The sequence below is a fragment of the Cyprinodon variegatus genome, unplaced genomic scaffold (genome assembly GCF_000732505.1).
Source record: "Cyprinodon variegatus isolate N-32 unplaced genomic scaffold, C_variegatus-1.0 Scaffold384, whole genome shotgun sequence".
Taxonomy (NCBI): Eukaryota; Metazoa; Chordata; class Actinopteri; order Cyprinodontiformes; family Cyprinodontidae; genus Cyprinodon; species Cyprinodon variegatus.
The window spans coordinates 57,444-79,145 of record NW_015150837.1 but is presented as its reverse complement, the minus strand read 5'-3'; the positions used below and the strand labels follow the sequence as shown (position 1 = coordinate 79,145).

Here is a 21,702-nt window from a genome sequence, read left to right as displayed (position 1 = left end):
TTTTTTTTTTTATCATATCAATACTTGAATCAATGTCTACACTTTGTAGGTCTACCCCCTCATCCACCCCCACACACACACAGACACACACTCACTTAACCCCCTCCCCCCGTGGCATTCTTACAGTGAACAGAAAAAGAAACGGTTTCTGCCGCGCACCCCCCCATCCAGCCCTCCTCCTTCCTTCCCCAGCTCTCATCCTCTCAAAAGCAAAGTGTCAGAAAACATGGCATCTTACAGCGCTCGCTTCCACTCAGAGGAAGAGGAAAGGGAAGGAGCTGTACCACCCAGTCGGGACTGATTGAAGACATCTCACAAGCCTTAGGTGTACGACATTCCTCCTCCTCCTTTCACTGGCGCTTTTATAAACAAGTTTCAAACACCACTGATCTAGTTTGACAAACTTTCTCCAAAGAGCATTTGAAGACAGGATAAGAAAGTGACACCCCCACATGAGCTTTTTTTTTTGTTTAAGGCACCGTTAGAATCAGGTCCCTACATTTTTGCTTTTCAGTCAACGCCTTCTCTCTCTCACTCTCCTCTGTCTTTCTCTCACTTCACTTCCTTTTGACTTTTTCCTTTCTACTCTGACAAGTCTCCTGTGGTCCTCTCAATTGCACAAGAAATAGCGTTAAATCAAGAAAAAAAAAGAGGGAGAAGAAAGAACTGAATGCTTAAACGAGCTCTGTCAAAGATGCAGCTTGAATGTAGCTCAAGTGCTATAATGAGGAGCGTCATCCGGAAGGCAATTTCTGCATTATAGTTGGACTTTTTATTTTTAAAGGGGCTCTAAACGGGAAGGGAATTGCTGACTTCAGAGCAGAACTTGAGCTCTTAAATTTGAATCCACTGTTTCAGTCCCAGAGCGGGGCTGCATGTAGTTGTGGGTAGCTGATGTCTACATCATGTTCTGTCAATATTTACGCACGTAAACAATATTGTGCTTAAATCATGATGTTTTCTTTAATATTTATCTCAGAGATGAGGTCTAATGAGCTTTCCCTCTGCCAACTAACATTTTGTTTTTTTTTTTTTGTTTTTTTTTAGCTTAATGGTTTTGATGACAAGAACAAACAAGATTTAGCCTCGGGATGTTTTTAACCACTGACTCGCTCACACATATACTCACACACACTCTCAAGCAGTTTTTCAAAGGAGTAACGTTGTCACCCTGCTGCAGGTTTGATTAACGCTCCAGAAGATACACAGACTTTACATGAGTGGTGGCATCAAAGCAAACAGCCAGACAGTTATTCTGTCAAAGGTTTCCTTTGTGCCTCAGTGAGCTGTGTGTTTGTTAAGGGAAAGATCCTCTAATTAAAGACAGCAAAAAAAAAAAAAAAAGGCAAAACAGTATATAAGCTAAGGAAGGTGAAAGAGTGTATTATTGAAAGATTAATTTGTAAAAATTGTTGGGGCTTGAATAAGATGGTAGAAAAAGATGTTGATCATTTCAGTGTAAAGCTATTTTTGTTGTATATAAAAGGTCTTAGTTATGCTGCATTTCATTTGTTCGTTTGGTATTATTTGCCTTTATCCCCAGCAGGCTGTAAGTAGGGTCTAGAAACAAGGGGAATACTTCTTGCTTATGGGCTGAGAGGAGCATTCAAATGTTTTTTTGCCATTACCAATTTAAAATAGCAGCAGGAAACAAGATTTTAAAGAGGAACATGTGCTTTTGAAAATCTTGACAAGATGCCAAAAGTACTTTTAAATTCTCAATAATTTTTTGCGTCAGTAATAGTGTAAATGCTCTCAACCCTGACGCATATCTGCTCATTTATCACTCAGTTGATAGTTTTATTTTCCTTCTGTCTAGAGAAAGATAATGGAGCATGGACAAATATTGTCTAGACCTAATTGCTATTTGTTTTTCTAATATTCATACATTCACACATCAGTATCAGGTGGATTTATCACCCGTAGGGAGACCCTAGAGATGTCACAATCTGATATCGGGCTGATATTGGGCAAAGAACTAGTATCGGATTATATCAGCGTCTACGTAAAATCTACGATATTGTCATGCTGATAAAAGCACGGTGCTTCTGTCTAAAGAATATGTAACCTGTTTGCTGATAATAAATGGGTCAGTTGTTGTTATAGAAATTGTTCTCTGAGCAATACGTGATCAAACCCCTTCTAATGTTCCACACTACTAAATGAGTATTAGAAGTATGGATGAGCCGTATTGATATCATATGTGGTAAATATCAGTACTGGTTAGTTCTCAAAGGTGCAAAATCTGTATCGTATTGTAAATGAAAATGTTATATTGGGACATCCCTATTGGGAATGTTTAACCTTCACTAGAGACGGAAAACCAGCAGCTTTGCTTTTTGTCTCCATTATCCCGATTTATAACAATTACCAACACAGGAACATGTTCACGTCTATATTTATAGCACTGTGAGTATTGTTCCATCTAAACTTTGCTCCTGTGCCATCGCGCACTGCTCGCTCATTCCCAGCAGACAAGAAAACCTAATTGGTGTAATAAAATCACGAACACAAACTGCAAATCAATTTGACCAATAACATTTTTTTTCTGTATCCATGTATCATTCGCTTTTCAACTTAAAATCATCAATGAAAGTACAAGAGACAATCCCCCCCCCCCCAAAAAAAAAATGTCATTACATAATAAAGAGAAATTAAAAATGTATAAGAACAAATGAATAGAAAATACATTCAACGTATTTTTATTCGGCTTTCGTCTCTCATAGTATCTCGTTTTATTGAGCACTGTTAGAAATTACCTCCGTCTGATGGATACTGGATGGGCCAGCCGTCTGGTGCACAATCTACTCTTCAAAATATCACCATTAAATCAGTTTTAGAATTTGAATACATAATCAAAGCGTTATTCTTTACTATTTTCTTTTATTACAATTTTTCTGCGTTCTAATAATGAAGATATCCTTCTATCCAGAGGTAGAAAGGACAAATAGTTTAATACATATTGTAAGATCTATTGGTGTTACAGTTCAAGGAAATAGAAAAGTATCCACTTTATACTATCTGCCGTTTACCTAGACAATTAAACTGCTTCCAAGACAGCAGGGTTTATCTAAACTTCCCTGCTGTGTTTCCATACTCTCGAGTTTACACAACCCTTTAAGTTGTCCCATTTTTTTGTGTAATAGCCACAAACTCGATCCATTTCTCACTTTGTCTTGGTCTACTGTATCACAAAAAACCCCAATGACTTACATGGATGTTTGTGGCTTTACGACCCTCACTTGCTCCCTTGGCCTCAGAAAGTTTACATGACAAGGTTTTGAAAAGTTCATAGAATTTTCATGTTAGACTTTCCCAAATTAGATCCATGTAGTGTAGTGCAGAGCTGAGGACTTACCTTAGCTAGATATGAATCATTAAACTCTGTTTACTTCCTCTGATATAATTGGTATGAAAAATGCTTTCAGTTGGAGTGATTCATGATTGGATTTGTCTGGTTTAAATGCACTGAAACCAAGAAGCCTCTTTTGTTGGAGATCTGCTCTGAAATTGTCCATGAAAGCATTGAAACCGGTCCTTTCCAAAATGGCGTATTTGACTAAGAACACTAAACTTTTTAGACTGCCTGTTAAACAAGTAGTACATTCATTTTATCCATCATTCACTGTGTAAAGTTTTGGCCACACCTTTATTTCTATTCTGGGCTAGAAATGATTCACTTTCACACAAGTTTTATGTGAATGTTTTTTCTTTTTTTGTTGGAGTTGCTGTTATTGGTCCTGCATCCATTCCAGTAGATTTAATATGGCTTTTTTTCGCCCCTTTATTTTTAAAACACACAAATAGACAAAAACTTTACTTCCATTCACTTTAGAGAATAGTGGGGGGGGTAAAGGTGTCTACATAAAAGCCTTCTAAATGATTTTCACAAATCTTATTATAATTTCTTCATATTTTGATTACTTTTACACAGATCAGTGCCAAAAAAACTGTATATGTTTGTAGATGTTTTCTCATCCATTTTTGGCAGCAACTCAATTACAGAGCAGCAGATGCAGTGGAAGACCATCATGACACGATGTTTCCTGTGTTCTCAGACAGAGATGAAGATCAAAGTGTTGGAGGCCAAGCACCAGGAGGAGAAACTGAAGATGCAGCAAAGACATGATGCAGACGTTGAAAAGGCAAGAGTGAGCAACATGAGGACATGACAAACTGAGTTTGCAGCCATCTTAATCACCAGTTTAATTCTAATTATTTTACCTGTGTTAGCTTTTTTTTTTAAGTATTAAGGGTTTTCTTTAAATAAGAAATGATTAAAGCATACACAAGTATTTGATTAACTAAAGTTAAACTGGCCCCCCACAGAAAAATATGAAATAGATAACCCCCCCTAATAACTGCAACTATGGATGGAAAAATCTTCTATGCAGCCATTTAATCTGCAAGCAATGAAACAATCCTGTTTTCAAGGCTTCTTGTCAGATGCTGAACGCAGCACTAAAGCTGTTTTATTTCACAGGAAGAGCTGTCATTTAGGCTGCACTTCAATCACTTAAATGTTGTTTCATCCTCATATGATTATCCTTTGCTGCCACCGAAGCTTTTAACAAAGCAGAAAAAAGCTTTTCGGTTCACTCTTAACTTAAGATGCTGCAATTTTTTACATTTAGCAGAATGGCACTTCAATCTCTGTTCGTTCTGTCTTCTATTAATGTTGACTGCGAGTTATTTTCAATTTATTTTCAACTATAAGGCTTTAAAGATGATTAAGATGCGTCTTTATGTTGAACAGTTGGTGAAGAATGCAAATTATTTATAATAGAAGCTAGGGCACACCAAACTACCAATGTTGATCGCTGGGCTGTATTGTCCTATACTGATGTGATACTACTGGGGAATCAATGAACGGTTTACTTGCTATGTGAGTGCATGCATCTGACCCGATATAAACATTGTTTAAAAAAAGGTATCAAATGAAAACAGATATAATCAACTTAATATAATTTATTGACAAATAACGTTCCCATTATCAGCAAGGAGTAACACCAAATGCCAAAAAAAGAAACAACTGGATAAGAATGCCTCATTGGAGTAGTTCATCCAATAACCGTTCTTTTGGTTAAGAGGTGTAGTTTGAATGTTCATTTTTTTGTTTTTATAAAAAATATAATATAAATATAATATAATAAATATAATATAAAAAATATATATATATATATATATATATAAAAAAAAAGTGATCAAGCTTCTTATGAGATGAATCCCTTTCAGTGAGGAACAGATACACAACAGCTTTACATCATAATTCAATATCACTACAAATCACAATATAATTTCATTTCACAACAGTGACTTTTAAACATTTCCTGTATTTGGGTATACATTACAGTCTTTGGTTACAGTGTTTGGCACCGACTGACGTTCAGGATGCAGCTGACTCACGCCAAACAAAGAAACCCAATACACTGGCTCAGTGAGAAATGACATTCACCACAGACACAGAACTGGTGGCTGCAGCTGTAGGCTGGGTTCAGGGGTGGGCTAAGCTCCAACACTGTAACTTTTAGCTACGAAATGTGCAACCATAATAAGGTGACTAAATATCCCCATTTTCAAATACCTGTACCCAGCAAATGCCATCCCCTCCCTCTAATGTCTTTGATAACTGACAAAGAAGATAGTGCAGGGCTGTATAGAAAAGGCAAAGCTCAGCTTACAGTTACAGGCCATGAGAAAAATGAATAAGGACTGAAAGAGCTTTATATGAAAGAGAACATGCAGTAAAAAGCTGCAACAAATAAGGTTTTTTGTTAAAGTCCTTGGCTGTGCTTGTATATATCATCAAGAGAATAATTGTATGCAAATGTATATATATCTCCCATGCAGAGCATATGAATGTTGGGAGGTCCCTATTCTAAATACACTGTTGGTAGGAAGCATTTTGCTTACTCTTCTTACCTCTTCCTTATTGTCAGCATTATTCAGACAGCATTTAACATGGAGACCGCTGACACACATGTGGCCTTACTGATTTGCACTACTCAGAGGCCTAATACTAATTACGGACGTTTTAGAAACTACTAAAGAAATTCTATTGCATTGCTTTTTACAGCTAGGGAAGCAGCTGACGGACATCAGGAGAAGGTCTACAGTAAATGAAGATTTCTTTAAAAATGTTGCTGGCCCATTTGACATTGACGCTGCTGTTGGAACATTTAGCATGGATCATGGAACATCACTACAAACCTCTTCTTGAACACACCAATGAGTGCCTTACCCTGTGATGTAACGCTTTATTGACACTATCTTAGTAAATTAGTGAGCCTGATACTTAGTGTTGACCCAGTAATTCAGTTCTAGCTTTATTCACACATAACACAGATCATTTACTGGGTAAGGTTGTGAATGTGAAAGGGCTTTCACTGATTACTAGTCCTTGTTTACTGTATAAAAATATGACCAGTGCATACAGATTTAGGTGAAACCCTGATTTGTTAGATTATCAGAATAATGGGTGCTGCCTAACATACAGTCTTTGGCCTCCTTAACTGCTCCTGGACTCACTGTCTGTGATTTTACATGGAAATACAAATGTTACACTAAAAGATAATCTACAGTGATGTTGGTTGCAAATGTCAGTATAAACACAAGCTTTTCTAGCTAAATTGCAGATTTTAATCAATATTGTTGTTCTGAAAGAGGAGTCACTTTACCTGCCAATGAGTGTAATGTTTTTATAGACTATTGTGCTTTATTTGGTAAATTTAAACAATTTTTCCTTCCTTGGCTGTAATCTCTCCTCTCTACTTTATGCTCTGGATGTTCTCTCCATTAGGATGTCCTCTAAAGGCCTCAAAAAGAGATCATAAAAGCTCCCATTTCCCACCATGCGGTGTACCCTGTCTCACCCTGACACTCTACCACTGCCTTCTGTTCTCTACACCCTGAAAAGAAAAACAAAAAAAAAAACTCTTTGGGGTGATGAAATGGGAAAAAAAAAGGTATCCCTAAATGTTTGTTGAACTTTGCTCCAGGCGCCCAATCGTCCTTTCATCTCCTCCATCTCATTCACACTGGGATGATGACAGGCTTAGCTAATAAGGAACGTCACCGGCTTCTAGAGTAGGATAAAAAAAAAAACATCTCTTATTTCCAATGAGAGAAACATGTTGGGATAAAGTTCATCCGTTAAAAAAAGATATTTTATTCATTTGTCGTTACCAAAGGTTTGAGTTTTAGGGTCAAAGTGTTGCATATGTGGAGCAAACGTTTTTATTTTAGGGAAAGCCTTTGCTTCCATCACATTTCCATGCACATACAAACACGGCTGTGCATAAGTGCTCCGAGTTCTCTCCTGTATTTCTGTTCCTGGAGCTGCTGCTCTTCGTCACCTAATTGAACTAATTGGACCCAGATGGCAGCAGCCAGCAGATGCACTTACCTCATCACCTCAGCACAGGTGGTTCACTCAGCTGCTATTTTACTCCGTTTTTATCTGGTCTCTGAAGTAACAGAAATACATAAAGAATTTTTCTGGGGTATATAAAGTGAATGTGTAAAATGTCTCTTCAAAGTTAAAAAATCTTAGATAATAATACATGTTTAATGATCAATTACCATGAGTACAAGCAGTTTGTATTCCTGTATTTTTCTATGCTCACTCACTGATGAAAGTAAACCATAGTGACATTTGTTGGATTGGGTCATGGTAACATTTTAGGATGCATTAGGTTAAATTGTCATGTGCACTTATCCTGTTCCAATTTAAGTCAATAATAAATCGGTCATTAACTTTTAACTATTATATCTGTAACAGTAAATCTTAATTTTCCCCACTTTTTCCAGATTACTCTCCTTGTACATGCCTTTGATCACTAAAAACTTGATCATGTGTGAGCATTTTTTAAGATGGACGTCCATCTAACTTGTCAACAGTCAGAATTAATGCATGGTGGGGGAAATATTTCATGAAGCCGATTGGTGCTTTTGCAGTTTTGCCATTTTAAATACGAAGTTTATGACTCATCTATTTGAATCTGAACGTTCAATTCTCAGAACGAATGTAAAAGGAAGAGCTGTCCAGTTTTTTAGATGGTGTCTCTCTTTAGTAATGCAGTTTGTCCCTTATTTGAAATAGGAATTATTTATGTATTTAGAGAATGTTGGTCTGTAGAAGATGGATAATAATCTGGGGTGAAGGATTTTTAATCATATGACTTTATTTGATAAATGGCATAAAAAAAAAAAAAAAAATTTTTTTTTTTTTTTTTTTTTAAACAGTCAGATGTTTTTTTTCTTAAGTTAAAAGGAGACACAGTTATCGTTGTGGTTGGTCCTTGTTCTGATCTTTCTTTGGAGTGCATTTATTTCTGCTCCCTCTATTTGCTATCCATAGTATTTGTTTTGATTTGTTAATACATGTTTAATTTTGTTTAAATTGAAACTTGTGTAACATCTGTTATCCATATGTCATTTTTATCTTGTAAATGGAAGAAGAGGACACAATGTCAGCCTGAAAAATTGGTCACAAAAAAACATCATATATCTTGGATCACCTAGTCTAAATAATCGATATTAGCTTTAAAAATAACTGATGCCCAATCTCTAAAGCATACATTCATGTTTGTGCATTTCATTGGTCCTTAATGAAATGACCACCTGTCCACGGTTTGGCTGATGGGCTCCAGTCTATTCTGCAATGTATATGTAGATATACTCTGTCCCTTTAAATACTGATGCCCTGCTGCTGGTGGCTGATGAGATGATCCGTACATCCCGATTCTGCAATAAATGTAAGCTGCTTACGTCTGCTCCTGGCTGTAACTGAGACTGCATCTTTGATACAGCTTGTTTTGTTAATCTGTTGCAGAACTTAATTCAATATCAAATGCAAAACAGTTGCAATAAATGCACAGCTTTCAAAACTGCTTTGTAAATGTAAAAAAGAAATCCCACAACTATTTTAAGCTGTTTTTACATTCATGCTTACTTTGCCACTAACATTTTTTTTATATTTTCCATATTTAAAAGGACGTGTCTGATTGTGTGCGTAGTTCTTCATCAAAGTAGTTGTATATAGCTGTTTGCAACAATAAGCTAATAATTAGAAACAAAACCTTTGGATGATGACATAACATGAACAGTTGATGTAAGGATTATTAAATGCAGTTCCTTCTTATCACCCAATCAATGGTAAACATGACCATTGATTAGAAATCTTTGAAGCTATGAGCCATGATAAAGAATAAAGCAAAACACAAAGCCCAGTTATGCTCAAATGAGTCTAGTTAGTTTCTCTGTGGTGCTGAAGGTTATTTTTTCCCCTCTCTGTTCAGATTCTGGACCGCAAAAACCACGAGATAGAAGAGATAAAAAGTGTGTATCGGGCTAAGCAGAAGGAATCCGAGGAGATGATCCGCTCACTCGAGAAGAAAGGTGAGAGGTGATGTGATTGCGGGATAACTGGAAGGATGTTTACAGTAGTGTCTCTGAACACTCAGAGTAAAAAGCCTAGAAAGGTACAACCCACACTAGACCATGCTGGTGCAGAGTGATATTCTCCAGCTGTGCTGCTCCGTCTGCAGTTTAAGCTTGTTTCTTTGTTCTACTTTAGATTCCTGGATGTTTTCAGTTAAAAGCATTAAGTTCAAATTATAAACTTATTTTTTTTCTAACACTTTCAATGCATACAAACAGACAGGCATTGAAAGGAAAGGTCTGACTTCCCTTGTCTGTTTGTTTTCAAACTCTCCCACAGTTCAAAGTGTTCTGCGGGAATCCCAGGTCATCTGTGAAAGTAAAGAGAAGCGGATAGTGGAGCTGAAGAAGATCTCAGATCAGAGTGCCGAGTCTATAAAAAACGAGTGGGAGAAGAAGGTGGGATACTCTGCAGCCCTGCGCTCTGTAAGCCGACTCAAGCCAGAGGGAAAGTGTTGGTTCACGGGAGATCTCTCTGCACAGAGCCAGGCTGCATTGCTGAGAAAACAGATTCAACTCGTTTCTGATCATCCTTCCTTTGGGCTCTCACTGAATGTTCATAGGTTTATTCACTAATATCTTCAGGGTTGCTGACTGTCTTTAAATATAGAAGATGTTAAGAAGTGATGGAAATCTTCAATAGTCTTCTGAATTGTTGCTCATTCTCCAGCTCTATTATACAAATTGCTTACAATGCCACGCCCTTTCTCTTTGTTCTATTTAGTGTCTTAAACCTTTTCCCATTTTGTCAGATTACTATCACATACTCCTAATGTTTTTAAAGTGGTTTAATATTAAAAACCAAGTGCTGCACAATAGAAAAGATGCTTCAGGTGTAGATGTATCCAGCCCACCTGGGTGAGTTATTCAAGTGCCCTCTAATGGTGCAGTCACAGCTGCCGGCCTTTTAGAACATGTTTTATTAAACACTGAAATTCTCTATTCTTGTTCATGACAGAAAAGTAACTCAGTCTATTTGAAGGAGAGATTGATAGTAGTTGTTAAATTATACCACAGATCTATTAGTTCTAGTTCTGTACATTGGCTACACCAGTCTAAGACTAAGAACTTTTGATATCAAAATGGGTGTTTTTCTGTAACCTGGAAATCATTCCGTCTAAATGACGATCTGACCAACTTCTTTCTTGCTGGTAAAGAAAAACACCTCAGCATGATGCAGCCACCTGTAGCTTTTTAGTTTCTACCTCACAAACAGTTTCAGTATGTCTGCCAAAAAGTTCAGCCTCAGGTCCAATCAACATGTCGCTCCCCCGTACTTATCAAGGGTGTCTTTGCTGCTCATCTCTCTAAAGCTGTCTGTTGAGATAGACAGCCGTGTATTGGTTGAACAGAGGTCCAACAGATGTTTAAATGTTGTTTTGCATTCAAATACCTGAACTTCCTCCCTGTTACTGGGTTTTCATGGGACTGTTTTATCACTGATGTTCTGTAACAAACCTCCAAGGCCTCCTGAGTACAGCCTTAAATATGAATAAGGGTCTGAATGTAAATCCATTCTATACTTATAAGGTTTTTATTTGGAAAAAATGAAACCCAAAACATTATCCTTCTGATTCCCAATGATGTTTTGCTCTGTATTGTTATTTTACACAAATAAGGTTGAATTCATGGAAGTTTCAAAACTTTTTTATTCATTTTATTTTAGTCGTCTGAAATTTAAAATGCTAAAACAAATTCTTATACGATGGGAAATGTAATAGTATTTATTGTTGATCAGGAAAAGAGTGATTTTGGGGGAAACGTTCACAGATAATTTACTCATTCACCATTGTCTCCTCAGTAGGAGTTTATATCTCCAGGAGTTTGTTAGAAAGCAGGTGATCCAAACTTGGTGCCAGTTGATCAGTGTCTAATATTGAGCTTTTCTCTGCCTTTTCAGTTCCATGCGGCTGTGGCAGAGATGGAGCAGGAGAAGTTTGAAATGCAGAAGAAGCACACTGAAAGCATCCAGGAGCTGCTGGACGACACCAACCGAAGGCTGGCTAAGATGGAGTCTGAGCACAAGGCTCGTTCTCAGGCCACTGTAAGTACTGGGAGAGAGAGATAGGAAAACTCGGAACAGTGGTTTGGACGTTATTCGCCTTGTTCCAAAATGTTTCTATCTTAAAGGTATAGATGACTATCTTTTATTTCCGGGTGGATCATCTAAATAAGTGGTCCTCCTAATTGTCAGTCATTCTGGTGATTTGTTTACGTAAGGCCGTCCTATGTACTCGTCCCCAGTTAGCTATATTTTTCTGCGCATTTTCAGCCGTATATGTGTGGTGAGCTCCGGTTTCAGAGAGTCATTGTGGCTCACCTTTTTCACTGCGGTTTTTGAAAATGGCCCAGGGTCCTAAGAGAAAAAGTGTCCACGGACTGGAGTGTATGACGAGAAAAGAAAGGCCTTAGAAGAGGCAGATATATCGGAGAGCAAATAGCTCTCCTTGCAAAGCATTATGGGATTTGGTGTCACAGTGGCCCACTGTCGCAACCTGATAGCGGCAAAGTAGTAACAAAGATGGCGCAGGCACCATGCAGTACAGGAGGTGTTGCGTGACCAACAGAGAGCAAAAAGCAGTGATCATCTGTCCGAGTTGACTGAGTTTGCAACTTTATAGTCCCCTCTGTAAATAGTGATTAAGGGGTTGAGAGGACGTTCGGACGCAGTAAGCTTGTATGAGCTATGAGAACAGCAATTTTTAAACAGAGAGTGCACGAGGAGAAATGGACTTGCATGCTCTCACACGCGTATATATATACATATGACTGTTTGGGTCATTAAAAGAAAATGTACATAATAAAGATGACCCGATGAAAAAGAAAATACAAATAAGTATCTAAAACAGAGTGGAAACAAACTTTGCAGAAGTCTGTTTTCACATATGTAATTAGTATCATGGTTGTATGTCAGGAATCTGAATGCTGCAGTATGACATCAGCAGGTCAGTAGAATGGTTTTTATCATGGAGCACAGGAGTTGTCTTGAACATGTTTAGATGAGCTTCGGAGACCTCCAAGAAGTGATGTCCCACTACTGGAGCTCATGTCTGCTGCATCCTGATTATCTTAGCATTGTTTTATTAAGTTTTTTTCTTTTTATGTTTCGCTTATAAAGTTGTGTGTAAAACAGGTGGCAATGAAAGTCATTATATTTTAACTGAGAGGCTATGAAGTTGACTGGAATGATCCAGTGGCATCACCATCTGCAATAAAGACCATAATATGTTATTGTTTGTATTTCAATTTGACTTAACAAATATGCTACAGCTTTTCTCTAAATTGCTTTAGCTTCTACTGGACCAGATTTAGGGAAGTTTAGATCTATATTTGCTCTTAAATCCCCTGCCTTGTTTAGCTTTACATTCGTACGTCAATCCCGATCTAATAATAAAACATTCAGTCTCTTCATTCCAAGCCTTGAATGAAAGGAGGCATCCTTTAACATCTGGGAGGGAGTGACTGTAATATTGTATGTCTGTCATCTCTTTAAACGTCTTTGATCTTAGTCCATATTAAATCTTACTCAGTGCTAAGATGTACACACTCATTCACACACACACCTTGCAAGGCTGCAGGGTCTTTGATGTTGTTAAAAAAAGACGGGGGTGTCAAATGGGATTGTGCACATTTTATTAGCAGAAATCATCAACACCTGAAGATTGTTAATTGAGCAGCTCCTTAAAAAATGTGTTTTATAGATTTTAGATATGTGATATAGATTTGATTTGTATTAGCGGGATTTCTATACATATCCCTCTTGCTCGCGTGTTACTTCTGGCCTTAATCTATCAACAGGCTGACATTTCAGAGGCATCAAACACCGGATGGTGCAGAGCCCATGGTTAGGGACTTTTTTTTTTAATAATTAAGGACAGACAAGATCCAAGAGAATAAAAAGAGCCCTTTGTCACAGAAAATTAGTTGCCTTCCTGCCATGTGATTGGCTTGATCTTTAGATGTAGTCAGTATAGCATGATTCAAGTGGGCTTTGAGTTGCTGCAACCCCTCCAAGGGGCGGATTTAGCGTCCGGGACTATTAGGGCGCCTGGTGGTCATTTAGACGCCTTTGAGGCTAAACAATTTTGTGGTTTGAATTTTCCACAACAATCTACAGATGGATGCACCTACTAATGATGACCATATCAGTCAATATCAAAGCAAGTGTGAGATTTTTTTAAACGGAACACCTTGCAAGACAACACCTCCCCTCTGAAATATTTCATATTTGGTCACATTGCACCCACAAGCTTCCAAAAATATTTGATGAGACTCGGAGAGATTCTTTGAGGAGATCAAGGAAAATAAAGCATTTAAAAAAATAAAAAATAAAACTCTTTAAAAAAGTGATTAACATTCTCATTTAACTTCTATAAGGCAGTCCTTTGCACCTGTTGCAATAGATCTTATTTTCTTTTGCATGTTATGCAAGTTTTCTTATGCATGTTCTTTTCTGGTGTGTGCAGCGGGCTTCCCATCCTGCACTTTGAATGTAGGATAAGTTAGTTTTATTTTCCTCCTTGTGTTTGTTGTGTCCTAACATGGCTTTTTGCAGTCCAAAACAGAGGTTTTTACGGTTTTCTGTCATTGGTGGCTTGCTTCTTAAATCTTAGGATGAGATTTATACAGTGCATGCTAACAGCTTTCCTTTAAAACACAACCTCCCATCTGAGCTCTGGCTCTACAGCTCCTTCAGAGTAACCATGGGGCTCATGGCTTCTTTGATTAATGCTCTTCTTAAATAGTTTGAGTATTCTAATATTTAAAGCTCCTTTTTAGATGACTATTGTGTAGCTTTACTGCTTTAATTTCTAACTCACAAATCTAATGTAAAAAAAAAAAAAGTTTAAAGAAAGATATCAATTTTATAAGAACTTTTCATTACATAATAAAAATGACAGAATGTGAAATTTATTTTAAATGATTCATTCTCTTTTGAATAAATGCACTAGATCTGAATTTTACCCCAAAAAATCTCACCATGGTTCTACAGTATTTCTGATATGAAACATGGAGGAAAAATACGTATTTGTAAGCATCAAATCCAATCTACCAAGGGAATAAAAGGGCTAATGTTGAAATGAAAGTCACGTGTGGCGATATATTTTGCTTTAGAGCTTAACATATTTAGATTTCTACTAAAGATTCAGAGGTCAGCAGAGAAGAAGCAAAGACAGTGGAAGAGCTGTAGAAATATACAGCTCAGGTTGGAGAACTGTTGACAGAGCATATATTAATTGTGCAGTTAACCAACTTGTCCTGTTTGAAATGTGGCAAACTTGTAAATTGTTGATAGGGAGACGGAAGACTTGCAGAAGACTTTGAGCCATGTAGGGAACATGGCAAAGTTTAAAAGAGGTGCTCTGGTTAATTAAAACTCAAATATTTAATATTTTTTAATGTGGCTCCCCGGGTAAAGAGTCCAGTTCTAACCATGTTCTTTAATATTTATTAGTCTAAAAAAGGATATTTCTTTCTCCTGCTGTCTAGATGTTTGCCCACAACTTTCTTTAAGAAAGCTGTGTCTGTTATTATTTAGGATTCCAATTAACTCAAATAATAAACACGTCTTTTTTTTGTCAAGTGTTTTACCCACAGGCACTAAAAACAGCAATTTTCAAACCAGTGTTGAAACAGAGGAATTTGGACAAGCAGCTACTGTAGAACAACATCACAAACCACCTCAAACCTTACCTTCATTAATGAAGTTATTAAAATATCTGTGTTTTGACAGTGTGGGGACTGTTGGCCTAGTGGTTAGAGCAGTGTGCTTGTGCTCTGAGAAGGTTGCAAATAACCGGTTCGATCCCCATAGCTGGCACTCTTGGTCCCTGAGCAAGACCCTTAAGCCCCCACTTCTCCTCGGGCGCTGCACAAAGGCAGCTCACTGCTCCCAAAAGGGGATTTGTTAAATGCAGAGATTTCTCCATTGTGAGGTCAATAAAGTTCAATTTCAATTATAAATGACCAATCACTTTGATATCTTCTATATAGCTTTCATGCTTACCACACTACAGAGACTATCCATGTCAAGGTATTCAGTTGCATCTCAACAGTGTATAAATGCAGACTGGAAGAAGTACAGTGCTTGTGTTATTAGACCTTGATGCAGCTACTGAAACTGTTGATCACTCAATTTTATCAAAGTGCCTGGAAAACTGGCTTGGCCTCCCTGTTACATCACTGAACTGGTTTGAAACCTACTTAGAAAAGAGGGGAGTGTCAGTGTCAAGAGGTACCTTTATATCAGAGACCTGAAAAATCACATGTGGTGTTCCTCAAGGGTCTGTCTCAGGGCCCCTTCTGTTCAATATCTGTTCAATGTTTCCCTTAACTTAGATCTAAATAAACAACAACACAAAATTACTGTAATTTTGCAGAAGACACACAGCTGTACATGACAATGTCACCAAGTGATTATGAACCCATTCAAGCTTTTGGTAAATACATAGGAGAAGTGCATGGCTGTGCCAAAATGTTCTTAGAATAAATCAGAACAAACTGGAAGTAATATTTTTTTGGACCAAAGGGATAAAATGTAAAAGTTTGCACATGACTTAAGTCAATACAGCTAGAACCCATCAATCAGGCACAAAATGGTGATGGACTCAGACCTGGCAAATTCAGCCTTTTATCCATGTGCAATCATTTCCAGGTTTAAATGACTCATGGCTTAGTAGGATTTTGAAAAACCTGTCTTTAGTAGAATTGATTACTGCAACTGTGTCTTCACAGGTCTTCCTAAAAAGATGTTTGCATTTTATCTAGAATGTTGCTGCCTGTGTCCTTACTTAAACTGTCAAAGTGGAGTACAACACCCCGGTTTCTAAAGTTGTAACCCTGGTTCCTCATATCTCAGAGAATAGGATTTAAAATACTCCTGTAAGTCTATAAATCACAGAATAGCTTAGCACCAAAATACACTACACACTTGATATTAGATTAGGTCATGGAGGTCATAGTATACTACTGAGGACTGAAAAGGCTGCTCTCTGGATACATGCAGAGGTGGTGGAGCTTGGGGACTGCATAATGTTCCTAGAACTCTATTTCCTCTGACCTCTCCTCCACTGAGTACTCCTCCCACCGGGTGAAGAATACTCAACAACAACCCCTCTTTCAAGGAAGCTGAAATGGTCTAGACTTTCTGCTAATTTTCTCACAACAATTGAAAGCATCTTATTTCTCAGTAAGGCAGTGTGGTATGACTGTCAGGAAAAATCTATCCTAAGGAAGCATGGGAAGTGAGACAGCATAGAGGATTGTAGGACGTCTTCCAGGTCTAGACTAGATTTTTTGCTAAAGTTCCCATTCCGCATTATCTGACTTACTTCCTGCAGAAAAACTATTCAGAATCAGTACATACAAAACAAATTAACTTAGGAACAGCTTTATTGCAAAATCTCTGAAGGTAAGTTGTCTTCTTCCAGGCAAATACTAAACATCCCTGCTGGAAAAAAAAAAATAAAAAAACATCCCATTTTTTAGAGCTTTTCCAGCACAAGCCACACTTTTATAAAGACTACACATTCCATCCATATTGGCTTATAAAAGTATTCCAACCCCATTTCCACATTTTGTTACATTACAACCAAAAACATAAAAAAATAAACATAAAGTTTTTATTAGAATATTATGTGAAAAACTAACATAGAGTAGTATACCATTGTGAAGTTGAAAGAAAATTATACCCCAATCGGCCTCATTTCATTATATAAAAAGCGGCAGATGACTGCTCACACTGAGTCTGGTCCTGCTGGAGGTTTCTTCCTGTTATAAGGGAGTTTTTCCTCTCCACTGTCGTTACAAGCATGCTTAGTGTGAGGGATTGCCTACGAGTCAATGAGTTGATGCAATCAACTGGTATTCCTTAGGTAGCAAAACTTTGCGTCAATTTGACTGTATGATGTGGTTGAATTGTAAAGTGCTTTGTTGTGAATCGGTGCTATATAACTGAACAGAATTTAATTATGCAAGATACTTACTGACTGTATGAAGAACTCATTCTCTTTTTCATTAAAGGTTTTCTCATCTGCTTAAGCAGAATTCATGCTGTCTTTTGGAGTTAATGGCTAGTAGAACACACTGTAGGTGTACACTGATCAGAGATCATCTCACATCAGTGGTTTCTCTCCTGGTCTTGTTCAGTTTGTTTCTCCTACTCAAACACTGGATTTTGATCCACATTATACATTCATGCACACAGCCTGATAAGCCTCTGGAGATGCCTGTTGATGCAGGCAGCCTTCCAGTAGCTGGCCTTACTTCTGATACCAAAACTGTTAGTGAACGTCCATCACTATAAATGGCTTTTCTGCTAAAACTTCTAATGCGGCATAGCTATATCTCTAAAAGGCAGTAGTGCAATTGATGTAGCTTTGCATGGCTTGCACTTCGCACCAAGTAATTCTCCTTCTAAAACACCTAATTACTGGACTTAATTTACTCTCAGCGAGTGCGTCCAGGTGTGCCCAGTGAGGCCTCAGTGCGCAGACATGCCTCCTCTCATCCGCTGCCAAGGAGCTAAGTGTCAGCACGCGGCCAAAGCACAACACAGGCCTCTTGTTTCTTTACTTAACACCCCTCAGCACTGACATAAAGAAAAGAACCTCTGTCACCAAGGGGCACCGCCGTTCCCTCCGCCTGTCATCGCCAGCCCCCTGTCAACGTGGAGCTCAGCTAGCACGCTCCATCTCTTATCAGCGCTTTTATCAGCTGGGCTCATGCTGCATTCCATGCTGTTCTATACCTGCGTACAGAGACACGTGCAAGCTGAAGGACAGTAGCCCCTTTTATAGGAAACAGCTACATGAGTCTGTTGGCTGGACTTTGATCAATGTTTTTATTGAAATACTGATCAAGATAGAAAAAAAATCAATGTACCACAGAAATTCTTAATTTATAACTTTTTGGGGGTTCAGATCAGGAATAATCCATCTTTAGAAGGAAGAACCTAGATTTCTGTGTCTGCATTGGAGAGCATGCTAATTCCCTTTACGTTACCTCATGCTTCCACCCTTGTTGGTTGAAGTTTTTTATTTACTTTGTTCTTCTCTTAATGTGGGTTTTTGGGGGCAGGAGCAAAGGGTGCAGGAGATGGAGCTGCGGGTAAAGCAACAGTCGGTGGAAATGGAGAAAGGCAACGAGCTACGGCAGACAGTGACTCAGGAGAAGGCCCGGTTGGAGCTCCACGTCGCCTCCCTCAGTGCTGAATTACAGGAAGCCAACAAGCGGTATGCAGGATGAGGGGAAGTTCTGATTTTAGGATAGGACCTGTCTTGAGAAAGCTTTGGCACCCCTTCAGGTTGACATCAAGATTCAGTGAGTTTGTTTGGGATTTTAGATAGCATTATGGTTTTAAATGAGGGGAAATTAATGTTGTTTTTTTGTTCTTAACTAATAAAAATCTATAGTAACTGTTTTCATCAAGTCAAAACTGGTAAGTCTGAATCCCTGGCTTTACACATCTGGAATTTTTTCCCCCTTTCTATTTTGCATCAGGCAAATTGGTTATAAGAAGTGGGTCTGTTTATTTGAATTCTTTCATATTTGTTTGTCATGAAGAATCCAATTCCTGTAGAAACTCAATGACTTATTCCACTGTTTCATTTTTTACTGTTTGAAGAAGATTACATTGATGTTTAAAAGATAACCTGCCCGCATTCTTTAATCTGAGCTTATAATCATGTAGGATTGTGATGCTGCAGAAGGAGAAAGAACAGCAGAGCGATCAACACGAGGAGAACGTGATGAGGCTCCAAGCCAAACACGAGACAGACATCAGCCACCTACATCAGGAACATGCTCTGTCTGCTGCTAAGGTTTATGTTACCTCAGCATGTTCTCTGTCCCTAAATGTGGAGCTCAATGATTATTGACAACAACAACAAAAAAAACATCTCTTGCAGGCTTCTGAAATTATAGAGGATTTGGAGAAGAATGTGGCACAGTTCAAGCAGCAGCTTCAGGAAAGCGAGTATAGAAGACACCAACAAGTTAGGGTTAGGTTTACCAACACATCAGAGGGTTGATAGAAACTTAAATCATCACAGATGTTCTTTTATCTCTGCATAACCTCACCTTTTAAACTTGGCTTTGTTTTTAGGATCAGGAGATGAAGTTCCAGCAAGAGAAGGACGAACTGCAGGCTAGCTGTGACAAAAAGGTAGCAAGAACATCCTCCAGTGACGACTTCTTCACGCTACTGTACTGATTTGTGTCATCACTTAAAAATAATTCTTAAATAGTCTAGAGGGTGTTTAATGCAGGCCTGGCCACACTTATTGGCACCCCTGGTTTAGATGTGAAACAAGCCTTGAAATGAATACTGCAGCAGCAGAAGTATATTTATATATAGCACAAACCAGGCAGAGTTAGGAATGGGAAGTGAATTCTGAGTACTGTAAAAGATGGCATGCTGTTATTTCTGAGGCATGTAACGTCCCTTAAGTGTACCCAGGCATGCACCTAATTGCCCATGCATTCTACTCTTGAAGCCCACTTTAAAGTCAGAGTGCAGCCATAAAGCACCAAGTCGGTGGGTCATTGATAATTAATCCGAGCAGGACCAGCACAGGCCAGACCACTCTGGTAAAGATCAGGTTTAAAATCTGTGCTGCACCTGGGTCATCTTCAAAGTGCCATTCCTCCATGATGTGTATTGGTGGCAGACCAGCTTATTTGGGGCCCTTTGACTGATACACCTGTAAAAACTTAGCAGGCCTTTGTACTCTGCATTCAGGGTCAGGGATATATTTAATTAGGCTTCTCAGAACTCCAGTTTTTGATGTCTGCTTCTTATTTTCTTCCTTTAATTAGATGCCGTTTCTTCTGCTTTTCCTTTAACTTGTCCAAGGTTTCAGGATTTATACGGGGAAGCGTTTGCCGAATAGTTTATTTTCCTTTTTTGTTTCATCTAGAAGGTTTCTTATTTAGAGGTCTTTGGAGTGCTGTGTGAGCTGCCATGATTCAGTATCTGGCTCTTAGAACAGCCCATATGGCGGCCATAGCTCCAAAGTGTTAGACCGATGGGACGTTTGATGGGGTGATGGGGAGAAAAGACGACGGCGTATGCAAAGTGTCACACAGACAGCAGAGCTTTTTCCAGAGTGATGTTTGATGGTGTCTGCTTTTGCACTCACTTAAACCTCTATCTCTGTCCCACTTTTACTTTCTGTGTCTTTCAGGTGTTGGCAGTTCAGAGTGAGGCTGAGAGGGAGAAAATGGAGGCCAAGAGGAAGATAGCCAAACTAGAAGATGAACTAAGGTACAGCCAAAAAAAAAAAAGGTTTATTTATTGCTTTTATTTAAAAAAATGTTTGGAAGTATCACAGTGTCAGTGATGAACTTCAACGAAATATGAGTTCATCATAATAAATAGGTTTATTAAAGGGGGGAAAAGGTATATTTAAAGTGTTTATTTCTTTTAATTTAGATGATCATTAATCACAGCTGATTAAAACAGTACATTTACTTTCTCCAACTGATAAAAAGGCTCATAAATATAAACTACACACAATATACACAGAAATATAAACTTAATTAATGTATGTCCGTATATGGCTCAGTATAAACACTCATTACTTGTTCGAGCTATTGCTGCAGCATGATATATAAGCAAATCAGTATTTCTGTTTGGTTTAAATGAAATCCTATTGTTTTTAACTCTTTAAGCTTGTGTGCTTCCGTTGGGTCTGACATGCAGATCTTGTTCTTCCACACTTTTTCCCTCGACTCAACTTTTTGCAGCTTTCTGTAGACAACCATAATCATCAAATCTAACACCGATATATATCAAATGTATCACTGTACGATTTATTTGGATGTAAATGTAATTAAAAACAAACAAAAGAAATGTTTCACTGGACATTTTATGAGCTAATAGGTCTTCCTCACACCCAAATGTTTGCCATGTTGTGGGAGTCAAAGCTCCAACATCTGGGTTGATGCTTGCAGATTTGTCTTTACTTCTGCAAATTCCTAGAAGTTAAACATTAAGAAGTAAAACCAATGAGGGAAACCTTTCAAAGAAACTTTAGTTCAGGGACAGATGGTGAGTTAAAGCCACATCTTAGGTTCTGGAAGAAGCATAGAGTCTGAGAAGTACGCAGTTTGTTTCAGAGTTACATCACACTCTTTAGCCTTAACTTTCTGAGTTCTGTCTTTATTAGCGAGTTGTTTATATCTCTCGACTTCAGTCTTTGATCATAAGAACAGTGGGTATGAATTTTGATTTAAGGTGGAGTTTGGCTTTAACAAGCC

The 21,702-nt window shown here is 38.1% G+C and overlaps 1 protein-coding gene across 1 annotated transcript in view; it reads left to right on the top strand.

Moving 5' to 3' along the window:
• Nucleotides 1-21,702, top strand: part of cep112 (centrosomal protein 112kDa) — a 108,272-nt gene that overhangs the window by 33,189 nt on the left and 53,381 nt on the right. Inside the window, exons 8-16 of the mRNA XM_015387031.1 lie at nucleotides 4,059-4,145; nucleotides 9,300-9,399; nucleotides 9,722-9,840; nucleotides 11,342-11,485; nucleotides 18,520-18,674; nucleotides 19,133-19,262; nucleotides 19,350-19,442; nucleotides 19,547-19,606; nucleotides 20,628-20,707. Of these exons, the coding sequence (XP_015242517.1) occupies nucleotides 4,059-4,145; nucleotides 9,300-9,399; nucleotides 9,722-9,840; nucleotides 11,342-11,485; nucleotides 18,520-18,674; nucleotides 19,133-19,262; nucleotides 19,350-19,442; nucleotides 19,547-19,606; nucleotides 20,628-20,707 (968 nt within the window). The remainder of the gene's footprint in view (nucleotides 1-4,058; nucleotides 4,146-9,299; nucleotides 9,400-9,721; nucleotides 9,841-11,341; nucleotides 11,486-18,519; nucleotides 18,675-19,132; nucleotides 19,263-19,349; nucleotides 19,443-19,546; nucleotides 19,607-20,627; nucleotides 20,708-21,702) is intronic.